This window comes from Phacochoerus africanus, chromosome 2, assembly GCF_016906955.1.
Source record: "Phacochoerus africanus isolate WHEZ1 chromosome 2, ROS_Pafr_v1, whole genome shotgun sequence".
Taxonomy (NCBI): domain Eukaryota; kingdom Metazoa; phylum Chordata; class Mammalia; order Artiodactyla; family Suidae; genus Phacochoerus; species Phacochoerus africanus.
This window is the reverse complement of record NC_062545.1, coordinates 129,708,654-129,734,681: the sequence shown is the minus strand read 5'-3', so window position 1 is coordinate 129,734,681 and position 26,028 is coordinate 129,708,654. Positions and strand designations below refer to the sequence as shown.

At 42.2% G+C, this 26,028-nt stretch overlaps 1 protein-coding gene and 1 pseudogene across 1 annotated transcript; both read left to right on the top strand.

Moving 5' to 3' along the window:
• The first annotated feature begins 59 nt into the window (after positions 1-59).
• On the top strand, positions 60-26,028 carry PDIA3 (protein disulfide isomerase family A member 3). Its single transcript, XM_047766503.1, has 13 exons — positions 60-379; positions 8,025-8,103; positions 10,386-10,503; positions 14,080-14,187; positions 16,709-16,838; positions 18,847-18,963; positions 19,287-19,412; positions 20,066-20,248; positions 22,270-22,378; positions 22,906-23,034; positions 24,013-24,092; positions 24,429-24,486; positions 24,686-26,028. Exons 1-13 carry the CDS (start codon positions 213-215, stop codon positions 24,797-24,799), a joined length of 1,518 nt encoding a protein of 505 aa, XP_047622459.1. The 5' UTR covers positions 60-212; the 3' UTR covers positions 24,800-26,028.
• Positions 14,571-14,665, top strand: LOC125121670 (uncharacterized; annotated as a pseudogene).

Below are 26,028 nucleotides of genomic sequence, written 5' to 3'. Positions count from 1 at the left end.
GCTGGTCCCGCCCGACCGACGCAGGCGCCGCGCAGCCAATCAGCGGCTGCCACACTGCGGCCCAGCCGGGCTGGGGGGTTGGGACCTCCGGCTGCAGGTCCGCCTGGGTCAGACGCGCGAGCTCAGGCAGAGGGTGAGTGGTCGCCGGCACGGCCTCCGCAGTCCCCGCCGAACCCTGACCCTCCTGGCCGCCCCCGCCTCACCTGGTCGCCATGCGCCTCTGCCGCCCAGCGCTGTTCCCGGGCGTGGCGCTTCTTCTCGCCGCCGTCCGCCTCGCCGCTGCCTCCGACGTGCTGGAACTCACCGACGACAACTTCGAGAGTCGCATCTCCGACACGGGCTCTGCGGGGCTCATGCTCGTGGAGTTCTTTGCCCCCTGGTGAGGCCACTTAACAGGGGCGGGAGAGGGAGGGCCGGGCTGAGCCGGAGCCAGGGCGCGGGAACGGTTAGGCCTACGCAGCGCCGGCTCCCTCCATCATCGCCGCGATCCCGGCAGCAGCCCGCAGATTTTCCACCTACGGGGAACCGAGCTGCCTCACCGAGAGCGGAGGAGTCGGTGCTGATGGCCTGGGAGCGAGACCCGGAGAGGGAAAACGCGAGGCCCCTCTCCCGCAGGGCCACATCCTTACCTCGGTGCTCTTGTGGCACTTCCTATTGCAGAGGGTTTAACCACCACACCACACCACCCCCGCCCGCCGCCTTTCCCCGCTTCGTTTCGTATCTTTACAGTTTTCTGGTTGAGTCAGTGTTGCTGTTTGCCATTCATTAGACGAGCATCGCAAGGCCTTATATTGGAAGTCAACGTTTCACCAAGTGCAGAAGCCCTGGGCCCCCACGGTACTTCCTTTCTTCTTGCCCCACGCAGCCATTGGTTTCTAGCCAAGGTCACTCAGTGGCTGCAGAATGGTCATAAGTGCTTTCTTGAGGCAGGCAGTTATTTTGTTCATCACATGGTGCGCTTTCACCATTAAGGCCATCACTTCTCAACATTAGCAGAATTTTGTTAAAAAAAGAGTAGATAAACAGAGTAATTCTGTTAGAATCTGTCTAAATGGTCACTTTTAGTTAGGATTTCTAAAAAATGCCAAAGACCCCAGTGAGAAGGTAGTGTTGGTGAAATACTCCACTTGAGTGATTTAACTGAACAAGAATGTAAATTCCTTTGGATAAAACTAAATGGAAATAAAAAGCTGGTGGGTGGGGGTGGGGAGAGACCAAATAGGATTTCTGGCCCTGTAAACCAGCACTCTGGTGGTGGTGTGGTGTTTTTTTTTTTTTTCCCCAAGAAATCTTTACCAGATTATCTTTACAATGATTATCTTAACACTGGGGACAACTCAGTATAAGCACACTAATTGTAGTACTTAATTTTTCTTCTGCGACAATGACCCTAAGTTAAAAATTATGTGTATTCAAAAGTTACAGTAAAAGAATATTAGGTAACTTTCACTTGCTTCTGATTCTCATCTTCATTCTGCAAGGGTTCAGCTGACTTGAGGGTTACACTAGAAGTCCTGTAATGAAGACCACCTGAACCAGAAGGCTATGTTTAGAGGCAACACATTTTGTTTCCAGCTGGTGGCAGTTTATTCATCCGGGGCTGTTCTGTGGCTGACTGGCGGTACTGATTACACATCATAGGTGGTTTTTGTTTGTTTGTTTGTTTTTTGGGGGTTTTTTTGGTCTTTTTTTTTTTTTTTTGCTATTTCTTGGGCCGCTCCAGCGGCATATGGAGGTTCCCAGGCTGGGGGTCCAATCGGAGCTGTAGCCACTAGCCTATGCCAGAGCCACAGCAACGCGGGATCCGATCCGCGTCTGCAACCTACACCACAGCTCACGGCAATGCCGGATCGTTAACCCACTGAGCAAGGACAGGGACGGAACCTGCAACCTCATGGTTCCTAGTCGGATTTGTTAACCACTGCGCCACGACAGGAACTCCCATAGGTGGTTTTTATACATCTATAGAATTCACATTCTTTTGGAAACAACTTTTCCCAATCATATTACCACACTATTAACTCTGAGGGGGTGTCACTGTGATTAAAATGGCTCTATGTAGTTGTATCAAGACTATTTGGTGCCTCTGACTACAGGGGTCAACATGAAATGAATTGCAGGAGAATTGTGGGCTATTAGACTTAGTTTAAAGCAGGTTTTTTTTTCCCCCCCCCATTGAAGGTGTTCTCTGCTACTTTAAATTGTTGCATGTGCTTCCTTAAAAACTACATATCCCATCATGCACTAAACTATCCCTAAAACTGGGTGGATCTCTGCAGTGGTGTCTCCTTTTAATTGGTATGGAAGTTAAGGTCATCCTCCACAATACCTACAAGAAGAATCAGTTTTCTGAATGAGAAATTTGAATCAAAGAAGTCTCCTGTTGATGATGTCCTTATTTCTTCCCATTCAACCATTCTTTTTTTTTTTTTCCCAATATGGCTGCTCTCAAGGCATGTGGAAGGTCCCAGGGCCAGCAGTTGAACTTGCACCACATCAGTGACTCGAGCTGCTGCAGTGACAATGCCAGATCCTTAACCTGCTGCTCCATAAGGAACTCTATGATCGACTATTCTTATTAATAGTTCGGCTGCAAATGTTTTCTGACTGCTATATTTCTTTGTATAGATCAGGATTACTAGCTTACAAGATGGATAGAAACAGTTATTAAGAGTGAAATGGGAGTTCCCGTCGTGGCGCAGTGGTTAGCGAATCCGACTAGGAACCATGAGGTTGCAGGTTCGGTCCCTGCCCTTGCTCAGTGGGTTAACGATCCGGCATTGCCGTGAGCTGTGGTGTAGGTCGCAGACGAGGCTCGGATCCCGCGTTGCTGTGGCTCTGGCGTAGGCCGGTGGCTACAGCTCCGATTGGACCCCTAGCCTGGGAACCTCCATATGCCGTGGGAGCTGCCCAAAGAGATAGCAAGAAGACAAAAAAAAAAGAATGAAATGGAGCTGTGTTGAGCAAGTTATTTTTCTCATTTGTTATAGGGTATTTTTTTCACTTTCATTTTATAAGTGAAAGTGAAAGATTTCTTTGCAGCTGACTCTGTAGACTAATATTTCCATGGTGGAATCAGTCATCTTAGAATGGGAGTATCTGAATTTCTCTGGAAGTAAATAGAACTATTTAAATGTTTGTGATAATTTCTGAAAATTTATCAATCAGTGTTAAGTAAGTTTTAAGTCTCCAGCATCTACTTCTGTTGTAAATTTGTGTCCTTCCCTGTAGGACAGTAGTATTAATGAATGATATTTGATATAAGTGTTCATAGAGTATAGAAAAAGACTGTAGTATAAAATGTAATATTTAATATTTCTTCTTATATGTACTGATTCCTTTACTTGAAATTCCCTTTCCCACCTCCTGTTGATTTTTTTCAACAAGATTTAGCACAGAAGTTACTTTTCCTGGAGTTCCCACTGTGGCCCAGTAGGTTAGGAATCCAGCTATAGTGGCTCTGGTTGCTGCAAAGGCATGGGTTCCATCCCCTGCCCAAATGCAGTGTGGTTAAAAGATCCAGCATTGCTGCATCTGTGGCTCAGATTCAACCCTTAACCAGGGTACTTCCATATGCTATGGGTGTGGCCGTAGGAAAAAAGTTACTTCTTCCTGGAGTTCCCTGGTGGCACAGGGGGTAAAGGATCTGGCATTGTCACTGCAACAGCTTAGGTAGCTGCTGTGGTGTGGGTTTGATATCTGGCCCGGGAACTTCCACATGCCACAGTTGTGGCCAGAATTGGGGGGGTTACTTCTTCCTTCCCTGGACAACTAACTGGTTGCTTTCTCCTCTCTTTTGGGACCTAATAATACTGTCTATCACCCCTGCCAGTTTGATAGTCCTGTAGGGAAAGGACTATATTGGTTTTTCTTCCATCAGAAGCACAGGCACATGACAAGCATATTTTTCCCCCCTCCTTTTTTGGCTGCACCTGAGGCATCTGGAAATTCCCAGGCCAGGGACCGAAGCTGAGCCGCAGCTGTGGTGTCGCCAAGTCCTTAACCCACTGTGCCGCCAGGGGAACTCCTCTTTGTGTTTTAATAATATGTAGGGGTTTGCGAAAGAAGTAGTCGTTAGTCTTTTTTTTTTAATTTATTTTTTTAGTGATTAGTCTTGATGATCACCTTCAAAATCCACCTGAATTCCTTTCCAGGTAAATTTAGAAAGGACGGTCTCCTCCAGCCTCATTGGAACATGTTAAACAGGTTCTCCCTTTGGGCATTTGATCGTATTAGGGATATTAGCAATGCTTAAGGCAGTGGTTTTCAGTCCTGGCCTTGCCACTTACGCACAGTACCCTCCTATACACCTCTGGTTATCTCTTGGATTCCTGGAGGAATCATTTGCTAAGTTTAAACATGTTAAGGTGAAACTTTTTTTTTTTTTTTTTTGGTCTTTTTAGGGCCGCACCCAAGGCATGTGGAGGTTCCTTGGCTAGGGGTCGAATTGGAACTACAGCTGCCAGCCTATACCACAGCCACAGCAATGCTGGATCCAAGCCATGTCTGCGACCTACAACACAGCTCACGGCAACGCCAGATCCTTAACCCACTGAGCAAAGCCAGGGATCAAACCCACAACCTCATGGTTCCTAGTCGGATTTGTTTCTGCTGTGCCATGGTAGGAACTCCGAGGTGAAACTATTCTTAAAACTGTTGACTCAGCCTTTCTGACAATGACTACATATGTATTCAACAGAAATCTCTTAATACAAATAATACATGTATTATCTCTTAACCAAAAATAGCCCTTCAGCACATTCTACTGATTGTGAGAGGGACCACTACTTGATGTCTCAAAAAAGAAAAATGCGGAGTTCCTGCCGTGGCACAGTGGTTAACGAATCCGACTAGGAACCATGAGGTTGTGGGTTCGATCCCTGGCCTTGCTCAGTGGGTTAAAGATCTGGCGTTGCCGTGAGCTGTGGTGTAGGTCGAAGACATGGCTCAGATCCCAAATTGCTGTGGCTCTGGCGTAGGCCGGTGGCTATAGCTCTGGTTAGACCCCTAGCCTGGGAACCTCCATATGCCATGGGAGCAGCTCAAGAAAAGACAAAAAAAGAAAAGAAAAATTCTGCCATTGACACTGTGACACAATTACAACGTATATCCCTATTTTAGATATGGTAAAATGTGCATCCGTGAAGTGCAGAATAAGAAATACCATTTATTCACCACCCGGTCTAAAAAAGCCAGTACAGTTGAGGTCCCCTGTGTACTCCATTCCCCATCTTATGCACCCCCCTATTTTCGATATGGTTTTTATCGTTTAGTTCTTTTATGCTTTTAGTAAGTATGTATGTTACCCAAGCAACATATGTTTTTATATTACTATCAGTTAAGCTTTCTAATTATTTTTGAATAGTATTTCTAAAAACCTTGGGAAATATAAACTCCAGAATCCTTTGATTTCAACAAATTTTAGGAGTTCCCTGGTGGCCTAGTGGTAAAGGATCCAGCATCGTCAGTGCTGGGGCTCAGGTCACTAATGTGGCATGGGTTCAGTCCTTGGACTAGGAACTTGTCTATGCTTCAGGTATGGCCAAAATAAACAAATTTTAGGGGCAGAATGTTTCCAAGTTACTTATCCATTCATTAATGGATAAAATAAAAATTTTTTGGCTACCCCTGTGGCCTGTGAAAGTTCCTGGGCTAGCAGTGACAACACCAGATCCTTAAGCCACTGCACCACTAGAGAACGCCCTTAATAAATTTTGAGCAGTTCCCATCGTGGATCAGTAGTGAAGAATCCAACTAGTATGCATGAAGATGTGAGTTTCATCCCTGGCCCTACTCAGTGGGTTAAGGATCCGGTGTTGCCTTGAGCTATGGTGTAGGTCACAGACGCGGCTCAGATCCTACATTGCAGTGGCTGTGGTGTACGCCTGCAGCTACAGCTCCAGTTAGACCCCTAGCCTGGGAACTTCCATGTGCTGCAGGTACGGCCCTAAAAAGACAAAAAAAAATTTTTTTGAGACTTTTGGCTATGAAATACATCAGCTCAGTTTTCTTATTTCCTTCCTTCTGTCTTCTATTTTTGCTGTCTATGGGGAGATCACAGAACTACTCAACCTTCTCAAAGTAATCCCTCTGCAACCCATTGGCTTTTGAAGAGATGATATATAGCTGGTGCTTCTTGTGCACTGATATGCTTCTCCCCCCCATTGCATGTACAGTGTGCCTGTGGGACTGTTTGGACTTTCTGGGCAGAGGAGCAGGTGTTCTGATGGCCCTCTGGGAAAATATTCCAATTGACATAATGCTCTATCCTCATCAGTTTTTATAGTCAGGTGAACTCTGTAGCTTGCTGTCTTAAATATGTTACTCTAATGCTGTGTTGAAACTCCGTTCAGAAGAAAAAAGCCTCCAAGCTGCTAGCGTCTTTATATTAAATGCGCACCTTCTGGGCCTTATTCCACTACCCCTCAAACTGTGTTTCTGGTCACAGAGAGTCCTATTGAAGGAATGGGGAAAAAGTACTTGATGGTGATTCTTAAAGACTTAGTGCCATGCTTGGGACCTTACAAGTTTTCAGTCACAATTTTTTTTTCCTTTTTTTTTTTCTTTTTAATGGCCACACCCAAGGCATGTGGAAGTTCTTGGGCCAGGGATTGACTCTGAACCACAACTGTGACAACACCTGATCCTTTAGCCCACTGTGGCAGATTGGGGATCAAACCCACACCTTTGCCATGACCAGAGCCACTTTAGTGATTCTTAACCTACCGTGTCACAATGGGAACTCCTGTATTTTTTCTTTTTGACCATGCCCTGGGCATGTAAAAGTTCCCAGGCCAGGACTCAAACCCATGCCACTGCAGTGATAACACCAATCCATAACCTGCTTTGCCATTAGGAAACTCCACAGTCACTATATTTTTAAGAACCACAGGAGTGCCCATCATGGCTCAGTGGTTAGCAAATCCAACTGGGAACCATGAGGTTGCAGGTTCTATCCCTGGCCTCGCTCAGTGGGTTAAGGATCCGGCATTGCCATGAGCTGTGGTGTAGGTTCCAGACGTGGCTGGGATCCTGCGTTGCTGTGGCTCTGGCTTAGGCCGGTGACTACAGCTCCGATTCGACCCCTGGCCTAAAAACCTCCATATCCCGGGGGTGCGGCCCTAGAAAAGACAAAAAAAAAAAACCACAGACCTACTTGTCTAAGGAGAAATAAGTACCCTCCTTTGGGAAATAATACCAAGAATGGGATTATTGCTGTCTTGCCCTTTATTTTATCCTCATTAATTGGTCAAGAGGGCTTGAGCCCTTTCCTTCTTTGAACTACAGTTTTTAGGGACCAGTTGCACTTTACAAAAAAAAAAAAAGAACACTTTTAATAATTGAAGTATGTTGATTTACAATGTTGTATTAGTTTCATGTATACAGCAAAAGAATATATAGTATTCTTTTATCTATTTTATATATGATAGTGTGTCTGTGTTAATTCCAAACTTGTGATTTATCCCCACCACTACCCCCATGGCACTTTTTTTTTTTTTTGTCTTTTTGTTATTTCTTTGGGCCGCTCCCGCGGCATATGGAGGTTCCCAGGCTAGGGGTCCAGTCGGAGCTGTAGCCGCCAGCCTACGCCAGAGCCACAGCAATGCCAGATCCAAGTTAGGCCTGCAGCCTACACCACAGCTCACAGCAACGCCGGATCGTTAACCCACTGAGCAAGGACAGGGACCGAACCCGCAACTTCATGGTTCCTAGTCGGATTTGTTAACCACTGTGCCACGACAGGAACTCCCCCCATGGTACTTTTAATTGAGAAAATAGATGCTGCCCTGGACTGAGCTAGTCCTATAGAGTTGATCTTAGGCTAGGGAGTAGTACCTTTACCTTTGAGAGCTCTGATTTACTTTATCAGTAAGAGATATTGTTCAGGTGATATTTTTGCTTTTGGAAGCAGCTATTAGTCAAAAGCAAGTACAATAATTTGAGATTCTGCCCAGAGAAACAAAGTTAACAAACTTCCTGGATATAAACTGAGCATTTGCCTTTTTTTTAATGTATTTATATAGGTGTGGACACTGCAAGAGGCTTGCACCTGAATATGAAGCGGCAGCTACCAGATTAAAAGGAATAGTTCCATTAGCAAAGGTAATTATAGGTAGATTCTTCATTAAAGGAAATGAGGTATTTTAAATAGTAGTTGGTAAAAATTAACATTGATTTTCTTTTACAGTGCTGAGAGAACACTAGTTTCTGGGCAAATACACAACTGACTGTTGTATTAATTATGGTCTCAAAAGATTACATGCAGTGAAACTAAGGGAAATACTGGCCTAAGAAAGAAATAAAATATATGATAAATAAGAATTAGCAGGTACACACATGGGAATTCCCTGATCTACAACAGCTTGGGTCACTGCTATGGCACAGGTTTGATCCCTTGGGAATTTCCACACACCTCCCCCACCCAGAGAAAAAATTTAAGGTGTAAGGGACAGATATGGAAAGTAAAATTACAGTAGTCAAGATCAGAGGATAATTATCATTGAGTAAATCAATTCCCTGAACTACTGTGTTGCTTTTCACTTTGATGAGCATAGGAAAATGACAGGCAGATGATGATGAGTATGTAACTAACTGGTCAACTATAAACTCGTATTTGCTTTTATAGTGAAAGTATTGGTTCCAGAATTTTGCCATTGTTGTGTAGTAAACCCCTAGTCGCTCAATTCTAAAATCTCATGTCTCAGCCAGCCTCAAATAAATAGTTCATACATATATAGAACTATTTCTGAAAACTGCTTTCAATCCTGATGTTCTTTGGCAGGTTGCCATAGGAAAAAAGAGTTGTTATAATTTAGTTCCTGCCTCATGTGGCAGTAGCTATGTTACTATTAACATATTCCTTCTCTGAGCTTTAGTTTTGGTTAAGGCATTGGGATCATACCTCAGAATCCTCTGAAGACTAAATAAGATAATATGTGAAGTGCTGGCAGCATTGCCTAGTTTGGAATAAGTGGCTAGATAGAAATTTTATTCTTCCTGATAGTTCTTGATAGATCTGTTATGTTATAGTTTGGCCCAGATTCAGACTAGCTCAGGGCATATTGGTACCTTTGTTAATAACTCTAGGTGCCTTTCCAAATCAAATTATACCTCACTTCACCTAAAAGGCATGTATCATAGTAAGATAATAATCATTATCTAAGTAAGCCACTGTTTCTAATTTAATTGATTTATCCTTCACATATTCTGAGGGGCAGTGAAAAAGTGAAGAATACTGTTTTAAACAGTAGAGACTCAAGGGGCCAAATTCAAATAGTCACTTGTGTGTTTCGTATGAGGCCTAGGAATCTAAACTGGGGGGGAGAGAGGTGGTCTTTTTATGGCCCCACCCACGGCATATGGAGGTTCTCAGGGTAGGGGTCAAATCAAAGCTACAGCTGCCAGCCTACACCAGAGCCACAGCAACACAGGATCCGAGCTGCATCTCTGACCTACACTACAGCTCACAGCAACGCTGGATCCTTAAGCCACTGAGCAAGGCCAGGGATTGAACGTTTGTCCTGATGGATGCTAGTTAGATTGGTTTACACTGAGCCACAACAGGAATTCCAGGAATCTAAATTTTAAAGAGTTCCTTAGGTGCTTCTGATGCAGCTAGTCAAACACCAGTCTGCTTTTTTTTTTTTTTTTTTAAATTTTTTAGGGCCACACCCATGCCATATGGAGGTTCCAGACTAGGAGTCACATTGGAGCTGCAGCTGTCAGCCTACGCCACAGTGACGGCAACACCAGATCTGAGCTGTGTCTGCGACCTACACCACAGCCGACTGTGATGCCAGATCCTTAACCCACTGATAGAGGGTAGGGATCAAACCTGCCTCCTCATGGATACTAGTCAGGTTTGTTAACACTGAGCCACAATGAGAACTCCCAGTTTGCCTTTAAAATCTAATGTTTTGAAGTTGTGGCTCAGGGGGTTAAGAACCCGACTAGTATCCATGAGGATGCGAGTTCTATCCCTGGCCTCACTGAGTGGGTTAAGGATATGGCACTGCTGTGAGCTGTTCAGCTCTGCCATTGGTGTGGCTCTGGCATAGGCCAGCGGCTATGGCTCCGATTAGATCCCTGGCCTGGGATCTTCCATATACTGCGGGTATGGCCATAAAAAGGCAAAAAATATATATATGTTTAATGTTCTGTGGGATGTGCCAAGAATTGCTTGATCTTTTAATTTGACCACGCTCTTTTTTTTTTCCCCCCACATGCCATGTTGCCCGGGCCACTATACTGACAATACTGGATCCTTAACCTGAGGCTGCACCATAGGAGAACTCCTGATTTGATCACTCTTAATATTTAGGGAATAAAGGAGCAGCCTGCAACAGGTGCTTGGATAACCATTGTTTGTGTATTTTAATCTTTAGGTTGATTGTACTGCCAATACAAATACTTGTAATAAGTATGGAGTGAGTGGATATCCAACCCTGAAGATATTTAGAGATGGTGAAGAAGCAGGTGCTTATGATGGGCCCAGGACTGCTGGTAAGGATCCTAGATTACATTCTGAAAATGATCTGTTTAACTTCCCTGTAGTGGTAACATGACATTGTCTATAAGACATACTTTAAGTCTTAAAAACTCCTCATCTTAGATGGCATTTTTGGTAGCTAACAAAAGACTTCTCTCAATGAACAAGTTATTTAAGTAATATAGAAAATACTTGAGTTATAAGGTCTACCAAGGTTATTATTATTTTTTTCCTTTTTAAGGCCATACTTGTGACATACGGAAGTTCCCAGGCTAGGGGTTGAATCGGAGCTGCAGTTGTGGTCTATATCACAGCCATAGCAATGCCAGATCTGAGCTGCATCTGTGACCTATGCAGCTTGCAGCAATACAAGATCCTTAACCCACTGAGTGAGGCCAGGGATTGAATCCAAATCATCACAGACACTATGTTTTTTTGTTTGTTTGTTTTTAACGGAAGTTCCCAGGCGAGGGGTCAAATCGGAATTGCAGCTGCTGACCTATACCACAGCCACAGCAACACTAGATCCAAGCCTCATCTGCGACCTATGCCATAGCTTGCAGCAGTGCCAAATCCCCAACCCGCTGAGTGAGGCCAGGGATTAAACCCGCATCCTCATGGATACTGGTCAGGTTCTTAACTTGCTAGGCCACAACGGCAACTCCATGCCAGGCAGGGTTTTTTTTGTCTTTTTTGCCTTTTCTAGGGCCGCTTCCCACAGCATATGGAAGTTCCCAGGCTAGGGGTCGAATCGGAGCTATAGTCACCGGCCTACGCCAGAGCCACAGCAATGCAGGATCCGAGCCGCGTCTGCAACCTACACCACAGCTCACGGCAGTGCCGGATCCTTAACCCACTGAGCAAGGGCAGGGATCGAACCCGCAACTTCATGGTTCCTAGTCGGATTCGTTAACCACTGCACCACAACGGGAACTTCCGGACAGGTCTTATAGTTACTTGTTTGTGAACCCATCCAGACTGTTACTAGGCAGATAATTTCACTTGGGCTGTACATAGATATCTTAAACTTGAGAATTTCTCAGCATCTGTATGGGAGATGAGATATTTGGCTACTTCGGATGGATTATTTTGTTCACGTATTCCATTAACTGTGCTGTTTACCTTCCTGCTTAAACTGGTTACTCAGCACTCCTATTTTACCTTCCAGAGAATTTAAAATACTCGGGGGGAAAAGTAACACTTTTCGTTACAGCCCTGAGGTAAAATTCTTTATAATAATTTATATTGTAATATAGTAATCACAGCCCCCTTGCAGACTAAACAAATCATATCTGATTTCGACTTAGCTGTTGATAACAGCCCCTCCTCTGTGAGGAATTGAAGGAGACATTTAAGAGAAAAGAAAATCATAAATGGAGAGAGAAGGAAAAAAAATATCTTTGTGAGCAAAACAGGCTCAGTCATGTTGAAAGAGTTAAACAGTACTGTTTCAGTCAGTTAGCCCATTGTGGGGGTACTCCATAGAGAACAGGGGAAGTGGGTGTGGAGTATTATGGAGGCATAGCACTGCCTCTGTTTGACCTGTTACCAATTTGAGCCCATGAATGGTTCCATTAGACTCTAGAAGAAAGTGGAATGATAGTGTTTCAACTAGACTTAGGATTTTTTGTGTTTTTGTGTGTGATTATTATTTCTAAACTCTTACTTATTTAGCCCATTTCACCTCAGTAGGAAAGTGTGATTTGGTGGATCCCACACATGACTTAGTTTGCCCTGTATTTAGTTAAATCCTGATAGGAGCTAGCCAGGTCACTGCATTTTCTGCTTTTAAAATGTAAGACTAGGAGTTCCTGTCATGGCACAGCGGAAACAATCCAACTAGGAACCATGAGGTTGTGGGTTCGGTCCCTGGCCTTGATCAGTGGGTTAAGGATCCGGCGTTGCCGTGAGCTGTGGTGTAGGTCGCAGACACGGCTCCAATCCTGCGTTTCTCTGGCTGTGGTATAGGCCAGTGGCTGTAGCTCTGATTAGACTCCTAGCCTGGGAACATCCATATGCCGTGGGTGCAGTGCTAAAAAAAGACAAAAAGTAAGACTACATGTGCCTCTGTGCCACTTAAGAATAAGGGATTTGTTTTATTTATTTGCAAAATGGATGTTTCTTGAGCTTGTTATGTGCTAGGTATTATTCTTAGAGCTAGGTGTATATCAGCAAAACAGACAATAATAATGATAGGGAGTTCCTGTCATGGAGTAGCGGAAACGAATCCAGCTAGTATCCAAGAGGATGCAGATTCAATCCCTGGCTTGGCTCAGTGGGTCAGGGATCTGGTGTTGCCATGAGATGTGGTGTAGGTTGCAGACATGGCTTGGATCCCACGTGGCTGTGGCTGTGGTGTAGGCTGGCAGCTATATTCCGATTTGACCCCTAGCCTGGGAACTTCATATCCTGTGGGTGTGGCCCTAAAAAGCAATAAAAATAATAATAATAATGATAGTGTATTAATTAGATGAGTGAAATGTGCCACAAGAAAGATAAAGCAGGGGAAGGAGGTAAGGGAATGTTGGGAGTTGAACAGGTTTTAGTTTACAAGGAATGGTCAGAGAAGGCTTCCCAAAGTAGATGACATTTTGAGTGAAGACCTAAAGGAAGAGATGAGGAAGGGAACCAGGTGGGTATCTGGGGAAAGATTATTCTAGGCAGAGAACAGCATGCACAAAGATGTAATAGCACTTGTAGGGATGTAAATAAGTACAGTCTCTTTGAGGGGAGGAGTTAAAAACAGAAATGCATATGTACTCTTTGACCCAGTAAATCCAATTCTAGAAATTTAGCCTACAGATAATAGTCATGTGTAAAATGACATTAGTACAAGGTTGTTTATTCCAGAATCATCAGCAAGAAATTGGAAACAAGAAGAAAATCATGGACTTGGAAAATAGACTTGTGGCTGCCTGATGGGAAAGGGAGGGAGTGGGAGGGATCGGGAGCTTGGGCTTATCAGACACAACTTAGAATAGATTTACAAGGAGATCCTGCTGAGTAGCATTGAGAACCATGTTTAGATACTCATATTGTAACAGAACAAAGGGTGGGGGGAAATAAAATGTATACATGTAAGGATAACTTGATCCCCTTGCTGTACAGTGGGAAAAAAAAATAAATTTAAAAAAATTAAATAAAAATAAAAAATAAAAAAAATTAAATAAAACTTTCCAAAGACAAAAAAGAAAAATTGGAAACAAATGTTCATCAGTTGTGGCTGATTAAATAAAATTGTGGTACATCCATACAGTGAAACACTATGTGGCTATAAAAATAATTGAGGTAGGTCTTTATGTGTATTGACATAAATTATCTCTAAACTGTGTTAAATGACAGAAACAATTGCAGAACAGCATGTGTGTATGCTGCCAATTGAGAAAAACATGTAATTGCTTGTTTATGAATAATATGTCTGGAAGAATACATGTAAAACTGAAAATGTTACAGAAAAGAAATTGGGTTACCTGGGGACAAGGATAGGAATAATGTATATGCTTTGGAACCTTTTAAGCTTTGAATCATGTGAATGACTTTTCAAAAATTATAAATTTGTGTTGCTATAATCTTTCATCTTCTATTTTAAGATGGAATTGTCAGCCACCTGAAGAAGCAGGCTGGTCCAGCTTCAGTTCCTCTCAGAACTGAGGAAGAGTTTGAAAAGTTCATTAGTGATAAAGATGCTTCTGTGGTGGGTAAGTAGCAAATGTGTTTTGAGTAGCTTGGTGTTGTTAACATATGTAAAGATTTATTGTCAATTAAAGAAGCAAAATACTTTTTCCTATCACTTCTTAAATTCCTGAGATTTAACTATATAATAAAGTACTTAAGACTGAAAATAGGGCTTTAAGGTGGGAGGATATAAGTAAATGATAAACCTCTGTGTCTGCCGTTTCCACAGTAGAAGGGAAGTTTACAATTTAAGATTAAACTGCTAGGATTCGTATATATATTTTTACAGTAATCTTTGCTTTCTCAGGGGTTGGAATATCTTATTTTTAAAATAACTTGAGCCATTTATACACATTTTATGTCTTGGGTGTTCATCGTTTCATTTTGTTTAATGTACATACCTGCTGTGGCACCACATTTGCTAAAATTGGAACAATATAGAGATTGGCATGGCCCCTGCACAAGAATAACAGGAAAATTCGTGAGGTGGTCCATATTTTTTCTTGTCATGTATAGAAATTTTGATATAATATACAGTGTTTCTTGGACCCAGCAGAATAAAACACCAAGGTTTTTGTTGTTGCTGTTTATTAGGGCCTCATCTGAGGCATTTGGAGGTTCACAGGCTAGGGATCAAATCAGAGCTACAGCTGCCAGCCTACACCACAGCCACAACATCAGATCTGAACCAAGTCTTCGACCTACACCACAGCTCATGGCAATACCGGATCCTTAACCCACTGAGCGAGGCCAGGGATCAAACCTGCAACCTCATGGTTTCTAGTCGGATTCATTTCTGCTGCACCACGATGGGAATTCCCCCAATTTTTTTTTAATGTAGTGTGTAGGAATTCCCTGGTGGCACAGTGGGTTAGGGATGCGGCATTGTTACTGCTGTGGGGTAGGTTTGATCCCTGGCCCAGGAACTTCCATATGCTGAAGGTATGGCCGAAAAATAATAATAAATAAAAATGTGTAATACATTTGACTGAAAAATAAATTTAAACATATAAGCTTGTGCTTCTCTTAATCTCCTAATTAGTATAATAAAACTGATTTTCAGAGTGCCTGTTGTGGCTCAGCAGGTTAAGAATCCCACATAGTCTCCCTGGGGATATAGGTTCAATCCTGGGCCCCGCTCAGTGCGTTGCTTCAAGCTGTGGCATAGGTCGCAGATGCATCTTGCATCCAGTATTGCTGTGGCTTCGGTGTAGGAGGGCATCTACAGCTCTGATTTGATCCCTAGTCGGGGAACTTCCATATGCTGTGGGTACAGCCATAAAAAGAAAAGAAAACTGACCCCCTGGCAGTAGCAAATGGTTTATTATTTATATTTGACTAAAAGTCACTTCTTATCATCTGGATTTTACTAATTCTATATATTTTACAAGGAGTTAACCATTAGCAGACATTTAATAAACACTTAAGTTTTGATCACTTTTCTAGATTTGAAGTTCTAGAGACAAATAAGACAGAAAAAATATGGTGAATTAATTTACAATTATTTTGACATGTTGCCTTATTTAATCCTCTGATGCCTAAGATAGCCCCTGAAACTCTAAGTAGTAAAACAATTTGCCCAAAATTTTCAGCTCTGAAAAACTAGAATTAAGACTTGAACCCTAAGAAATCATCTCACTTGGTTTTATTTTAAAAAAAGTTTTTTAAGGGTAGAGGAAGAATTTTTATTTTTTCTTTTTTTTTTAAATGGCCATACTGCAACATATGAAGTTCCCAGGCCAGGGATTGAATCCAGGCTGCAGATGTGACTTAGGCCACAGCTGCAACAACACTGGATCCTTTAACCCACTGTACCACAGTGGGAACTCCACAAGAAAGATTTTTTTTTAAGGGCTATACCTGAGACATACGGAAGTTATCTGATTTATTAGGCTAGAGGTCAAATTGGAGCTGTAGCTGCTGGCCTGTGCCATAGCCACACAAAATAGAAGCCACGTCTGTGACCTACACCACAGCTCATGGCAACGCCAGATCCTTAACCCACTGAACGAGGCCAGGGATCGAACCCTCATCCTCATGGATGCTAGTCAGGTTCGCTACCCACTGAGCCAGGATAGGAACTTCTTTTTTTTTTTTTGGTCTTGTCTTTTTGCCTTTTTTAGGACCGCTCCCGCGGCATATGGAGGTTCCCAGGCTAGGGGTCGAATCAGAGCTGTAGCCGCTGACCTACGCCAGAGCCACAGCAATGCTGGATCCAGGCCATGTCTGCGAACTAGACCACAGCTCACAGCAGCGCCGGATCCTTAACCCACTGAGCAAGGCCAGGGATTGAACCCACAACCTCATTCATGGTTCCTAGTCAGATTCGTTAACCACTGCGCCACCAAGGGAACTCCCAAGAATTCTTAAACTAGATATTTCGTCAAACATCCTCAGTAGTCATGGCAAAGCAGACGCAGTCTTCCTACTTTGCCTTGCGTATCCATAATAGAATGAAGGCTTTGAAAAATAGAAGAATTTTAAAGTTCTGAATATATCGTAGCACTGACTGTTTCTTCCTTGTGTTTGATATTTTCTGTATAGGTTTTTTCAAGGATTTATTCAGTGAAGCTCACTCTGAGTTTCTAAAAGCTGCCAGCAACTTGAGGGATAACTACCGATTTGCACACACCAATGTTGAATCTCTGGTGGACAAGTATGATGATGATGGAGAGTAAGTAACTGAGTTGAATGTCCTTATAAATAAGCACCTGACCCAGTGCTGTTGTGTGAACTGATGATTTTTATGCCTGTTTTTTCCAAAAGCTTTATTGAGCACTTACTCAGCAGAAGCTAAGTTGGGAAAAATGTTGCTGCCTTTGAGGAGCATCTAGTAGCAGGAGATAGTGAGTATAGGAGTGTTTAGTGAGCATGATAAATGCCATGATAGAAATTAATGCAGTGTACTGGATGTACAGAGGAGGAAGTTGTTTTTGTCTTTTTGGGTGGGGAGTAGTATCCGAAAAAGTCTCTTAGACGAGGTGACTCTTGAGGTGTATCTTGAAAGGTAAGTTTTTCCAGGCAGGTTATGGCAGGGAGACAAAATTTGTTCCAGATAGGGCAGGAGGAGAGAAGGCATAATGGGACCCATAGTACTGCTGGAGTATTGTTCATAAGTGAGGTCCCTGGTGCAAGGTAAGGTTGGAGAGGTAAGCACAGACCAAGTTATAGAAGACCTGAAGTTCCAAACAAAATAATTTAGATTTTATCTTTTGGACAGTTGAGAGCCATTGAAAGACTGAGCTAAAGAGTAATGTGACAGTTTTGTGTTTCGGAAGAAGAGTCACTGACACCTGTATAGTAGTGGTTTGAAAGGGGCAGTCAGGAGAGTCTCAATAAAAGTAGTATTGGGAGTTCCCACTGTGGTCCAGCAGAAACAAATCTGGCTAGTATCCGTGAAGATGCAGATTCAATCCCGGGCCTCACTCCATGGTTTAAGGATCTGGTGTTGCTGTGGCGTATAGGCCAGCATCTGCAGGTCTGATTTATCATGCTCACTTGGACCCCTAGCCTAGGAACTTCCACATGCCATGAGTGCAGCCCTAAAAAGAAAAAAAAAAGTGAAATTTGTAAACCTGGTCTATTGGGATAGAGAAATCTAGAGCAAAAAAAATTTTCTAATTAACTCAAGCCAAACATTATCTAAAATTGTGTACCTACCTATAGAATTTTATATAGCTGGAAGGAATCTTAAATATATTTTCTCTAATGAGGTAATTTTCACTATATGAGAGAGTTGAATTTTCAAGAAGAGTGGAAGGGCAAGATGTCTTCTTTTTTTTGTCTTATTTTGTTTAGGGCTGAACCCACAGCATATGGGAGTTCCCAGGCTAGGAGTCTAATTGAAGCTGCAGCTGCCGACCTACACCACAGCTCATGGCAACATCAGATCCCTAACCCACTAAGCAAGGCCAGGGATCGAACCTACATCCTCATGGATACTAGTGAGGTTCATTACCACTGAGCACAACAGAAACTCCCAAGATGCCTTCTAATAAGAGCAAGCTCTGCTTTATTTTATTATGCATATTGGGGCTTTGGGGGTACAATTGGGTTCTGTTTTTTATTGTTTTTAAAGGTTTGGAAATTATCTACTCTGACCCTCTTTTGTACTGATATAAAAGCTGAAACCCAGGAGTTCCCATTGTGGCGCAGCGGAAACGAATCTGACTAGTAACCATGAGATTGCAGGTTCGATCCCTGGCCTCACTCAGTGGGTTAAGGATCCAGAGTTGCTGTAAGCTTTGGTGTAGGTCAGAGGCGCAGCTTGGATCCTTCACTACAGCTGTGGTGTAGGCTGGCAGCTATAGCTCCGATTGGATCCCTAGCCTGGGAACCTCCATATGCTGCGGGTGTAGCCCTTTAAAAAAAAAAAAAAAAGGCTGAAGCCCAGAATAATCTTTGAAATTAGTGGTGGAGCTAGAATTAGAACCAAGGTTTCCTAGCTTTCAAACCTAGCTTTATTAAACCCTTATATCCAGTTATTGTGCTTGAGATTAAGGTAATTATTAGCACTTGTGTTGTAGATAAGGTCGTATTGCCAAGGCTATGGTTCCAGAAAAGAGTTTTTATGTTCTTAAATGGTAATAGTAGAAGTGGCAGAAGAATAGATAGTCTGAGCTTTAAATAAAAGATACAAGACAGTTCTTATGCTATCTACCTACTAAGAATTTTTTTTTAAGGGGTATCACCTTGTTTCGGCCTTTACATCTGGTGAACAAGTTTGAGGACAAGACTGTGGCATATACAGAACCGAAAATGACCAGTGGAAAGATTAAAAAATTTATTCAGGAAAACATGTAAGTCCCTCTTTATGCTTTTGTGGGGATTTCTTGGCTTTATTTTAGTTTGTTTACCTCAGATATTAAGTAGAGACATGTTTTGGATTTAAATAGCCTCATTCATGGGGTTGTAATGATAATAGTTGAGTTGATGAGTTTATATTAAAGCAGTAATATTTGGGCCCTAGAACTCGTATTGTGGTCCTATAAGGTAATTAATTATTTAGTACTTATCCTATATGTTGAAAATTTTATTTCCTTTTTAAGTACAATTGGTGACTGATAATTCCATAATGTAGCTATAAACCTGCCAAATTTGATAATGGATTATTTCATTTCAGTTTTGGTATCTGCCCTCACATGACAGAAGACAATAAAGATTTGATACAGGGCAAGGACTTACTGCTGGCTTACTATGATGTGGACTATGAAAAGAATGCTAAAGGTTCCAACTACTGGAGAAACAGGTAATAATCATTTTTCCCCTTTGTAAACAAATTTACCCAGTGCATAAACAGTTCCTTCTAAGTATCCTGTTACCCAAGGTGATGTGAGAACAGATAAGAAGAATGGGAACAGGTGACTCTCAAGAACTACATTAGGACAAATAACAAACTGTTTCCAGAGTCTGCTGGGCATATGTTCCGTTATCTTCTTTGCCTTGTGACATAGCTGATTACTAACCTCCCAGTAAAAGATGGAAATGTGATCTAAAATGTACTTTAAAACGTGCCAACAAATGTGCATTAAGATTCTCAGTGCATTTTATCCTTATAGGTTTTCTTTCTGGGTCAGTTACTAATGTGTGCAGTATTTTACAATATACATATATATAATATATATGATATATTGTGTATATATATATATATATATATACACACACAATATAGCAAGATTCGATGTGAATGGACTATTGGGTACCAAGAGTTTGGCACTTAAGTTCAGTAAGACATTGGAATGCACCATAAGCCTGGGTCAGCATCCTAGAAGACAAATTTAGACTGATTCCAGAGGGATGTATGGACTGTTAAACTTTGCTTTCTAGACTCTGGCTTCTTGGTTTCAGAAGTACTTTACCACTCTGGTATAATCTTGGCATAAATATCTCCGTTCCCCATAGAGTGATGATGGTGGCAAAGAAATTCCTGGATGCTGGGAAGAAACTCAACTTTGCTGTAGCTAGCCGCAAAACCTTTAGTCATGAACTTTCTGATTTTGGCTTGGAAAGCACTGCTGGAGAGATTCCTGTTGTTGCTATCAGAACTGCAAAAGGAGAGAAGTTTGTCATGCAGGAGGAATTCTCGTGAGTTACAAGTTAGCGTGGGTTTGGGATTTAATTCTGCAAAGAAACTATTAATACCTTTCACACTCCTAGGGATTTATAAAGAACTTTGGAATGTGAAGCTAGGTGATCTGTGGCTGTCACTTTTCTTAATTATAGATACTTTAAGAGTCATGGCTGGGGGTCGGGGGGGTTTGGGGGAGTAGACTGCATCTGCAGCATACAGAAGTTCCCAGGCCAGAGGAGCTCCCATTGTAACTCAGCGGGAATAAACCCGACTGGTATCCTTGAGGACCTGGGTTTGATCTCTGGCCTTGTTCAGTGGGTTAAGGGTCTGGTGTTGCTGTGAGCTGTCGTGTAGACCACAGTACGGTCAGATCTGGCACTCCTGTGGCATAGGCCAGCAGCTGCAGCTCCAGTTCAGCCCTTAGCCTGGGAACTTCCGTATGCTGCAGGTGTGGCCCTAAAAAAGGCAAAAAAAAAAAAAAGTTCCCAGGCCAAGGGTCAAACCCAAGCCACAGCAGTAACAATACCAGATCCTTAACCTACTAGGATGCCAGGAAACTCCCATGATTCTTAATAAATTTTGAAAACTAACAAAGTGATAGCAGCTTAGAACTCATACATGATTGCTTCCACCCTGATATTAGAAATAGTAGATAGAGGAATTCCTCTCGTGGCTCAGCAGAAAAGAATCTGACTAGCATCCATGAGGACGTGAGTTTGATCCCTGGCCTCACTCAATGGGTTAAGGATCCGGCATTGCCGTGAGCTGTAGTGTAGGTTGCAGACATGGCTCGGATCCTGCACTGCTGTGGCTATGGTGTAGGCCAGCAGCTACAGCTCTGATTGGACCCCTGGCCTTGGAACCTCCATATACCTCGGATGTGGCTCTAAAAAGACCTCCCCCCCAAAAAAAAACCAAAAAAACAAAATTAAAACCCACCAAACAGTAGATAGAGAACATGAGTCTCTTGAGATCGATGTTATTTCAGACCAACCCAGTCCCCTCCCATCCCTACAGAAAGTCTTTTCTTCTTGGAATACCACATTGGCCTAAAGTAAACTCAGAATTACAAAGATCTTGAGACCCCAGGCAGTTTTGACCATCACCTTCTGAGACTATAGAAGATAAAGACAGAAGAATCGTGTGTGTGTGTGTCTGTGTCTGTCTGTGTGTGTCTGTGTCTTTATCTTTTTAGGGCTGCACCCACAGCACCTAGAGCTGGATAGGGGTCAAATCAGAGCTGTAACCAGGCCTGTGCCACAGCAACAGATCCAAGCCAAGTTTGTGACCTACACCACAGCTCACAGCAACACTGAATCTTAATCCACTGATTGAAGCCAGGGATTGAACCTGTGTCTTCATGGATGCTAGGCAGATTTGTTTCTGCTGAGCCAAGGGGAGCTCCAATAAAAATCTTCCTGTGAATGAATCCATAAAACAAGATACCATGCCCTGTTCTCCAGAGCAACAATATAAGACCTGGTTCTTTTGCAGAATTGAATTTCCAGAAGGACCAATGTTCTCTTCCTTCTCTGACCTTTCTAATCCACAAAGAACAAACCAGAAATACAAGGAGGTGGTTGGGTTTTTATTCAGTCTATAATTCTGCATTTTAGAAAATAAAGAGCTCTCCCCCCCTCCCTTTTTTTAGCTCCCAGTTACTTTTGCATCTTGAAATTTGAGCTAAAATATATAGAAAGTATTCTCTTTTTTTTCTTTTTTTTTTTAGCGCTGCACCCACAGCATATGGAGGTTCCCAGGCTAGCAGTCTAATCAGAGCTACAGCTGCTGGCCTACACCACAGCCACATGAGATGCGAGCCATGTCTGCAAACTACACCACAGTTCACGACAACCCCAGATCCTTAACCCACTGAGTGAGACCAGGGATCAAACCTGCAACCTCATGGTTCCTAGTCGGATTCGTTTCTGCTGTGTCACAATGGGAACTCCTATAGGAAGTGTTATAAGAAATTGCTTTTAGTTCTCTCAGTGCTGCAAGTGAGCAAACCTGATCCTTGTCTTTTCAATTGCAGGCGTGATGGCAAGGCTCTTGAGAGATTCCTGCAGGATTACTTTGATGGCAACCTGAAGAGATACCTTAAGTCTGAACCTATCCCAGAGAGCAATGATGGGCCTGTTAAGGTGAGGTGCATATAGCCTCCTAAAGCTGCTACACAGCTGCCTCCTCAGTTCTTTATTCTGAGAATGCTAGTCTAAATGAAGACCTTGTTGAGTTTGTCTGTTTGTCCTCACCTCCCTAGTCATAAAATAAGCATTGGCAGAGCTCATAATACTCAACAGGGGCAGGAATATAAAACCTTCACAGAATTCCCTAATGATACTTGTATTAGGGCTAGGTTATTCTTTGAGACAGAGCAAGCTAACCCCCTAAGAACAGCGTTAAGATCGTGGCTCTGAGATTAATTTAAGGAAGACTTGGGTGGCACTCGTTTCCTGTGACTTCCTGAACTTAGTCTGTCAGGTGACCAACCTGAGAATGAGTTGTTTTCTGGGGGATGGTAACATCCTAATAAAGTCTATAAATGTGAATTGGATTTCAATAACATATATTCAGTGGCAGCACAAATTAGGAATTGGGTCCAGAAACAAACCTAGCTCATCATTTTATTCAATTCACTTTACCAATTAGAGAATCTTCTGTTTCCCAGGTTGTGGTAGCAGAGAATTTTGATGAAATAGTGAATGATGAAAATAAAGATGTACTGATTGAATTTTATGCTCCTTGGTGTGGTCACTGTAAGAATCTGGAGCCTAAGTATAAAGAACTGGGAGAGAAGGTAAGTCTAAACCATATTCTAAAGAAAAAATTTGTGTTAGGAAGTTTACATACATAGTCAGCATTGGCTAGTTACCCTAATTAGTTAGAACCAAAGTACTAGTAGATGTTTTTCAGCTATCTACTACTTACTCACTTTCTCCTGACTGCCCCCTAGTGTCTCTAGCCTAGTAACTCAGATACCTGATTTAACTTTCCATTCTTCAGACTCAACCTAGATCTAGATTGTGGTTAAAAGTATCCTGGTTTATGGAGTTCCTGTCGTGGCACAGTGATTAATGAACTCAGCTAGTATCCATGAGGACAAGAGTTCTATCCCTGGCCCCACTCAGTGGGTTAAGGATCTGGTGTTGCTGTGAGCTATGGTGTAGGTCACAGATGCAGCTCGGATCTCTCGTAGTTGTGCCTGTGGCATAGGCCAGCAGCTACAGCTCTGATTGGACCCCTAGCCTGGGAACCTCCTTATGTTGCGAGTGCAGCCCTAAAAAAAAAAGACAAAAACTATCCTGGCTTCTAAATTTTGGTAATGGCTTGTATAAATTCATTATGTTCCTTTGTCATAAACCACTTGGGTTAAGCCCTTGTAATGTGTTATTTAGGCTAGGTAATTTTGAAGGTGTCTGCATAGAGGGGGTTTTTTGTTTGTTTTTTGCTTTTAGTATAGTTGATTTACAATGTTATGTTACTTTCAGGTATACAGCAAAGCAATTTATTTATATTCCTTTTCAGATTCTTTTCCATTGTAGGTTTTTATAAGATATTGAATATAGTTTATAGAGTCTTAATATGTAGGAACCTAGAGAAAATAGAAGCTTATGGAAAGTTCGGTACTGTGTGCAAGTATCACTGTTCTTCCCATCTCAGCAGCAAAATTTACCCAGGTGTTTAAAAAATGAGATTGTTTCAAGTCCTAAATTGACTGAATGTCCCTCACTCACTGAAAACTTGAAATTTAAAGGTCTAACTTGTTCATTAACAGCTTAGAAAAGATCCAAATATTATCATAGCCAAGATGGATGCTACAGCCAATGATGTGCCTTCTCCATATGAAGTCAGAGGGTAAGTAGATGAAAACTAGTAAAAAAGTAATTGATTTAAAAAAAAAAAAAAAAGGCTGTAAGCCATATCTTTACTGGGTATGGTTTGGAGAGTCCTCATTGCACAGAACTTCAGTACCTTCCTGACTTAAATTTCTGCAGCATGGGCCCACATGAATGCCACAGACTTGAGGAGCTTCATATTCCTGAGGTTTCATAGGATATAACCTAGCCACTGATGGAAAGTAGTATCTGGTCAGATTAGAAATCATGAGGAGAAGCTATTCTCAGAAACAGCTATTGGGAAAGTGTATGTCAGAGGTATTCTGAAATCTAAATTTTTTTTTTCTTTTTCCAGTTTTCCTACCATCTATTTCTCTCCAGCCAACAAGAAGCTAAATCCAAAGAAATATGAAGTAAGTGCATTGTCTCATCTCCCCACAAACACACACACACAGTTCCAAGTTTATATAACTAGGAACTCCTTCAACTCTCATAGTCAATATGTGTGGTTGCTAATGTGATTTTCCAAATTTCAGAACTCCTCTGTTGGGGCGGGGGTAATCTAGAGTTCTTTAAAAGGTTAAATTTTCAAAGTAATTTTTCTGCTTTTAGGGTGGCCGTGAATTGAGTGATTTTATTAGCTATCTACAGCGAGAGGCTACAAACCCCCCTATAATTCAAGAAGAAAAACCCAAGAAGAAGAAGAAGGCACAGGAGGATCTCTAAAGCGGCAGCCAAACATACCACTTTGTAAAAGGACTCTTCCACCAGAGATGGGAATACCATTGGGGAGGACTGGGACCCATCTGGGATTCTTAACCTCTCAGGGCTGAGAGGACAGAATGGATATAATCTGAATTCTGTTAAATTTTCTCTAAACTGTTTCTTAGCTGCACTGTTTATGAAAATACCAGAACCAGTTTATGTTTGTGGTTTTGGGAAAAATTATTTGTGTTGGGGGAAATGTTGTGGGGGTGGGGGGAATTGAGTTGGGGGTTATTTTCTAATTTTTTTTGTACATTTGGAACAGTGACAATAAATGAGCCCCCTTTATACTGTTTTCTGCATAAGGTGGGGAACCAAAGGTTCTCTAGACCAGCACTGTCCAACAGAACTTTACACAATAATGTTCTACAATCGTTCATTATTTAATACCTGTAACTACTGAGCATTTGATATGTAGCCAGAACCATTTAAATTTTCGTTAGTCACATGTAGGTCTCGTGACTACCATAGTAGTCAGTATAGCTGTACTGTACTGGGTCCATTATTATCACCTGTAAATCCTCTCCAAATTTAATCTATCTTTAGTATTTATTGCCCAGGCCCCTAGCCTGATGATTGGAAGAGGTGGGACTTTTCTTATGGGCTGTTTCTGGCCTGCCTACGTCCTAAGGACAGGTTGCTGTTTATCCTTGCTGTGCAGCTGAGCACGTTCATACCTCCCAAGGGCTATTCTATGCCCAGAAATGCCCTTGTATGGGTGTGGCATCAGTTTTGGGGTTCCATCCAAGTTGTTTCAGGAATTGCTGACACTACTGAGTGCAGCTCTCTCCCCCAAAGCCCAGGGTGTGGCCATTAACTTCTCCCTCTAGGGGAACTTGGAAAGGCAGTATATGATTTCTGGTTGTGAGTGAAACATCCACTTTCTTATGCAACAGTGAAGAACGAAAAGGATAGTACTGGTGTAATCTTTGGTTCAATGAACCATTTTCCTCTTCCTTTTTGTGGGTAAATCCAAATCCTATCTATGGTTGCAGTTTTCAGTTACTGGATAATTCCAGATAGGAGCCCTACTTATAGGTGACCTTCAGTCGCCACCTTTAGAAAAGGAGAACTTTATTCCTGCTATAATCTCTAGTTGCCAATTATAAGAGATTTGGTGGAGCCTCATGCTAAAGTATTTATCAGGATCATCCATACTGCTTTGAAAAAGTAAAGATATTTAACCATAA

Excerpts from the sequence above, each read along its gene's own strand:
- PDIA3 (XM_047766503.1), top strand. The coding sequence starts at position 213 with ATGCGCCTCTGCCGCCCAGCGCTGTTCCCGGGCGTGGCGCTTCTTCTC. Across the intron at positions 19,413-20,065 it reads TCCAACTACTGGAGAAACAG|AGTGATGATGGTGGCAAAGA; the intron begins GTAATAATCATT and ends CGTTCCCCATAG. Across the intron at positions 20,249-22,269 it reads GTCATGCAGGAGGAATTCTC|GCGTGATGGCAAGGCTCTTG; the intron begins GTGAGTTACAAG and ends TTTCAATTGCAG.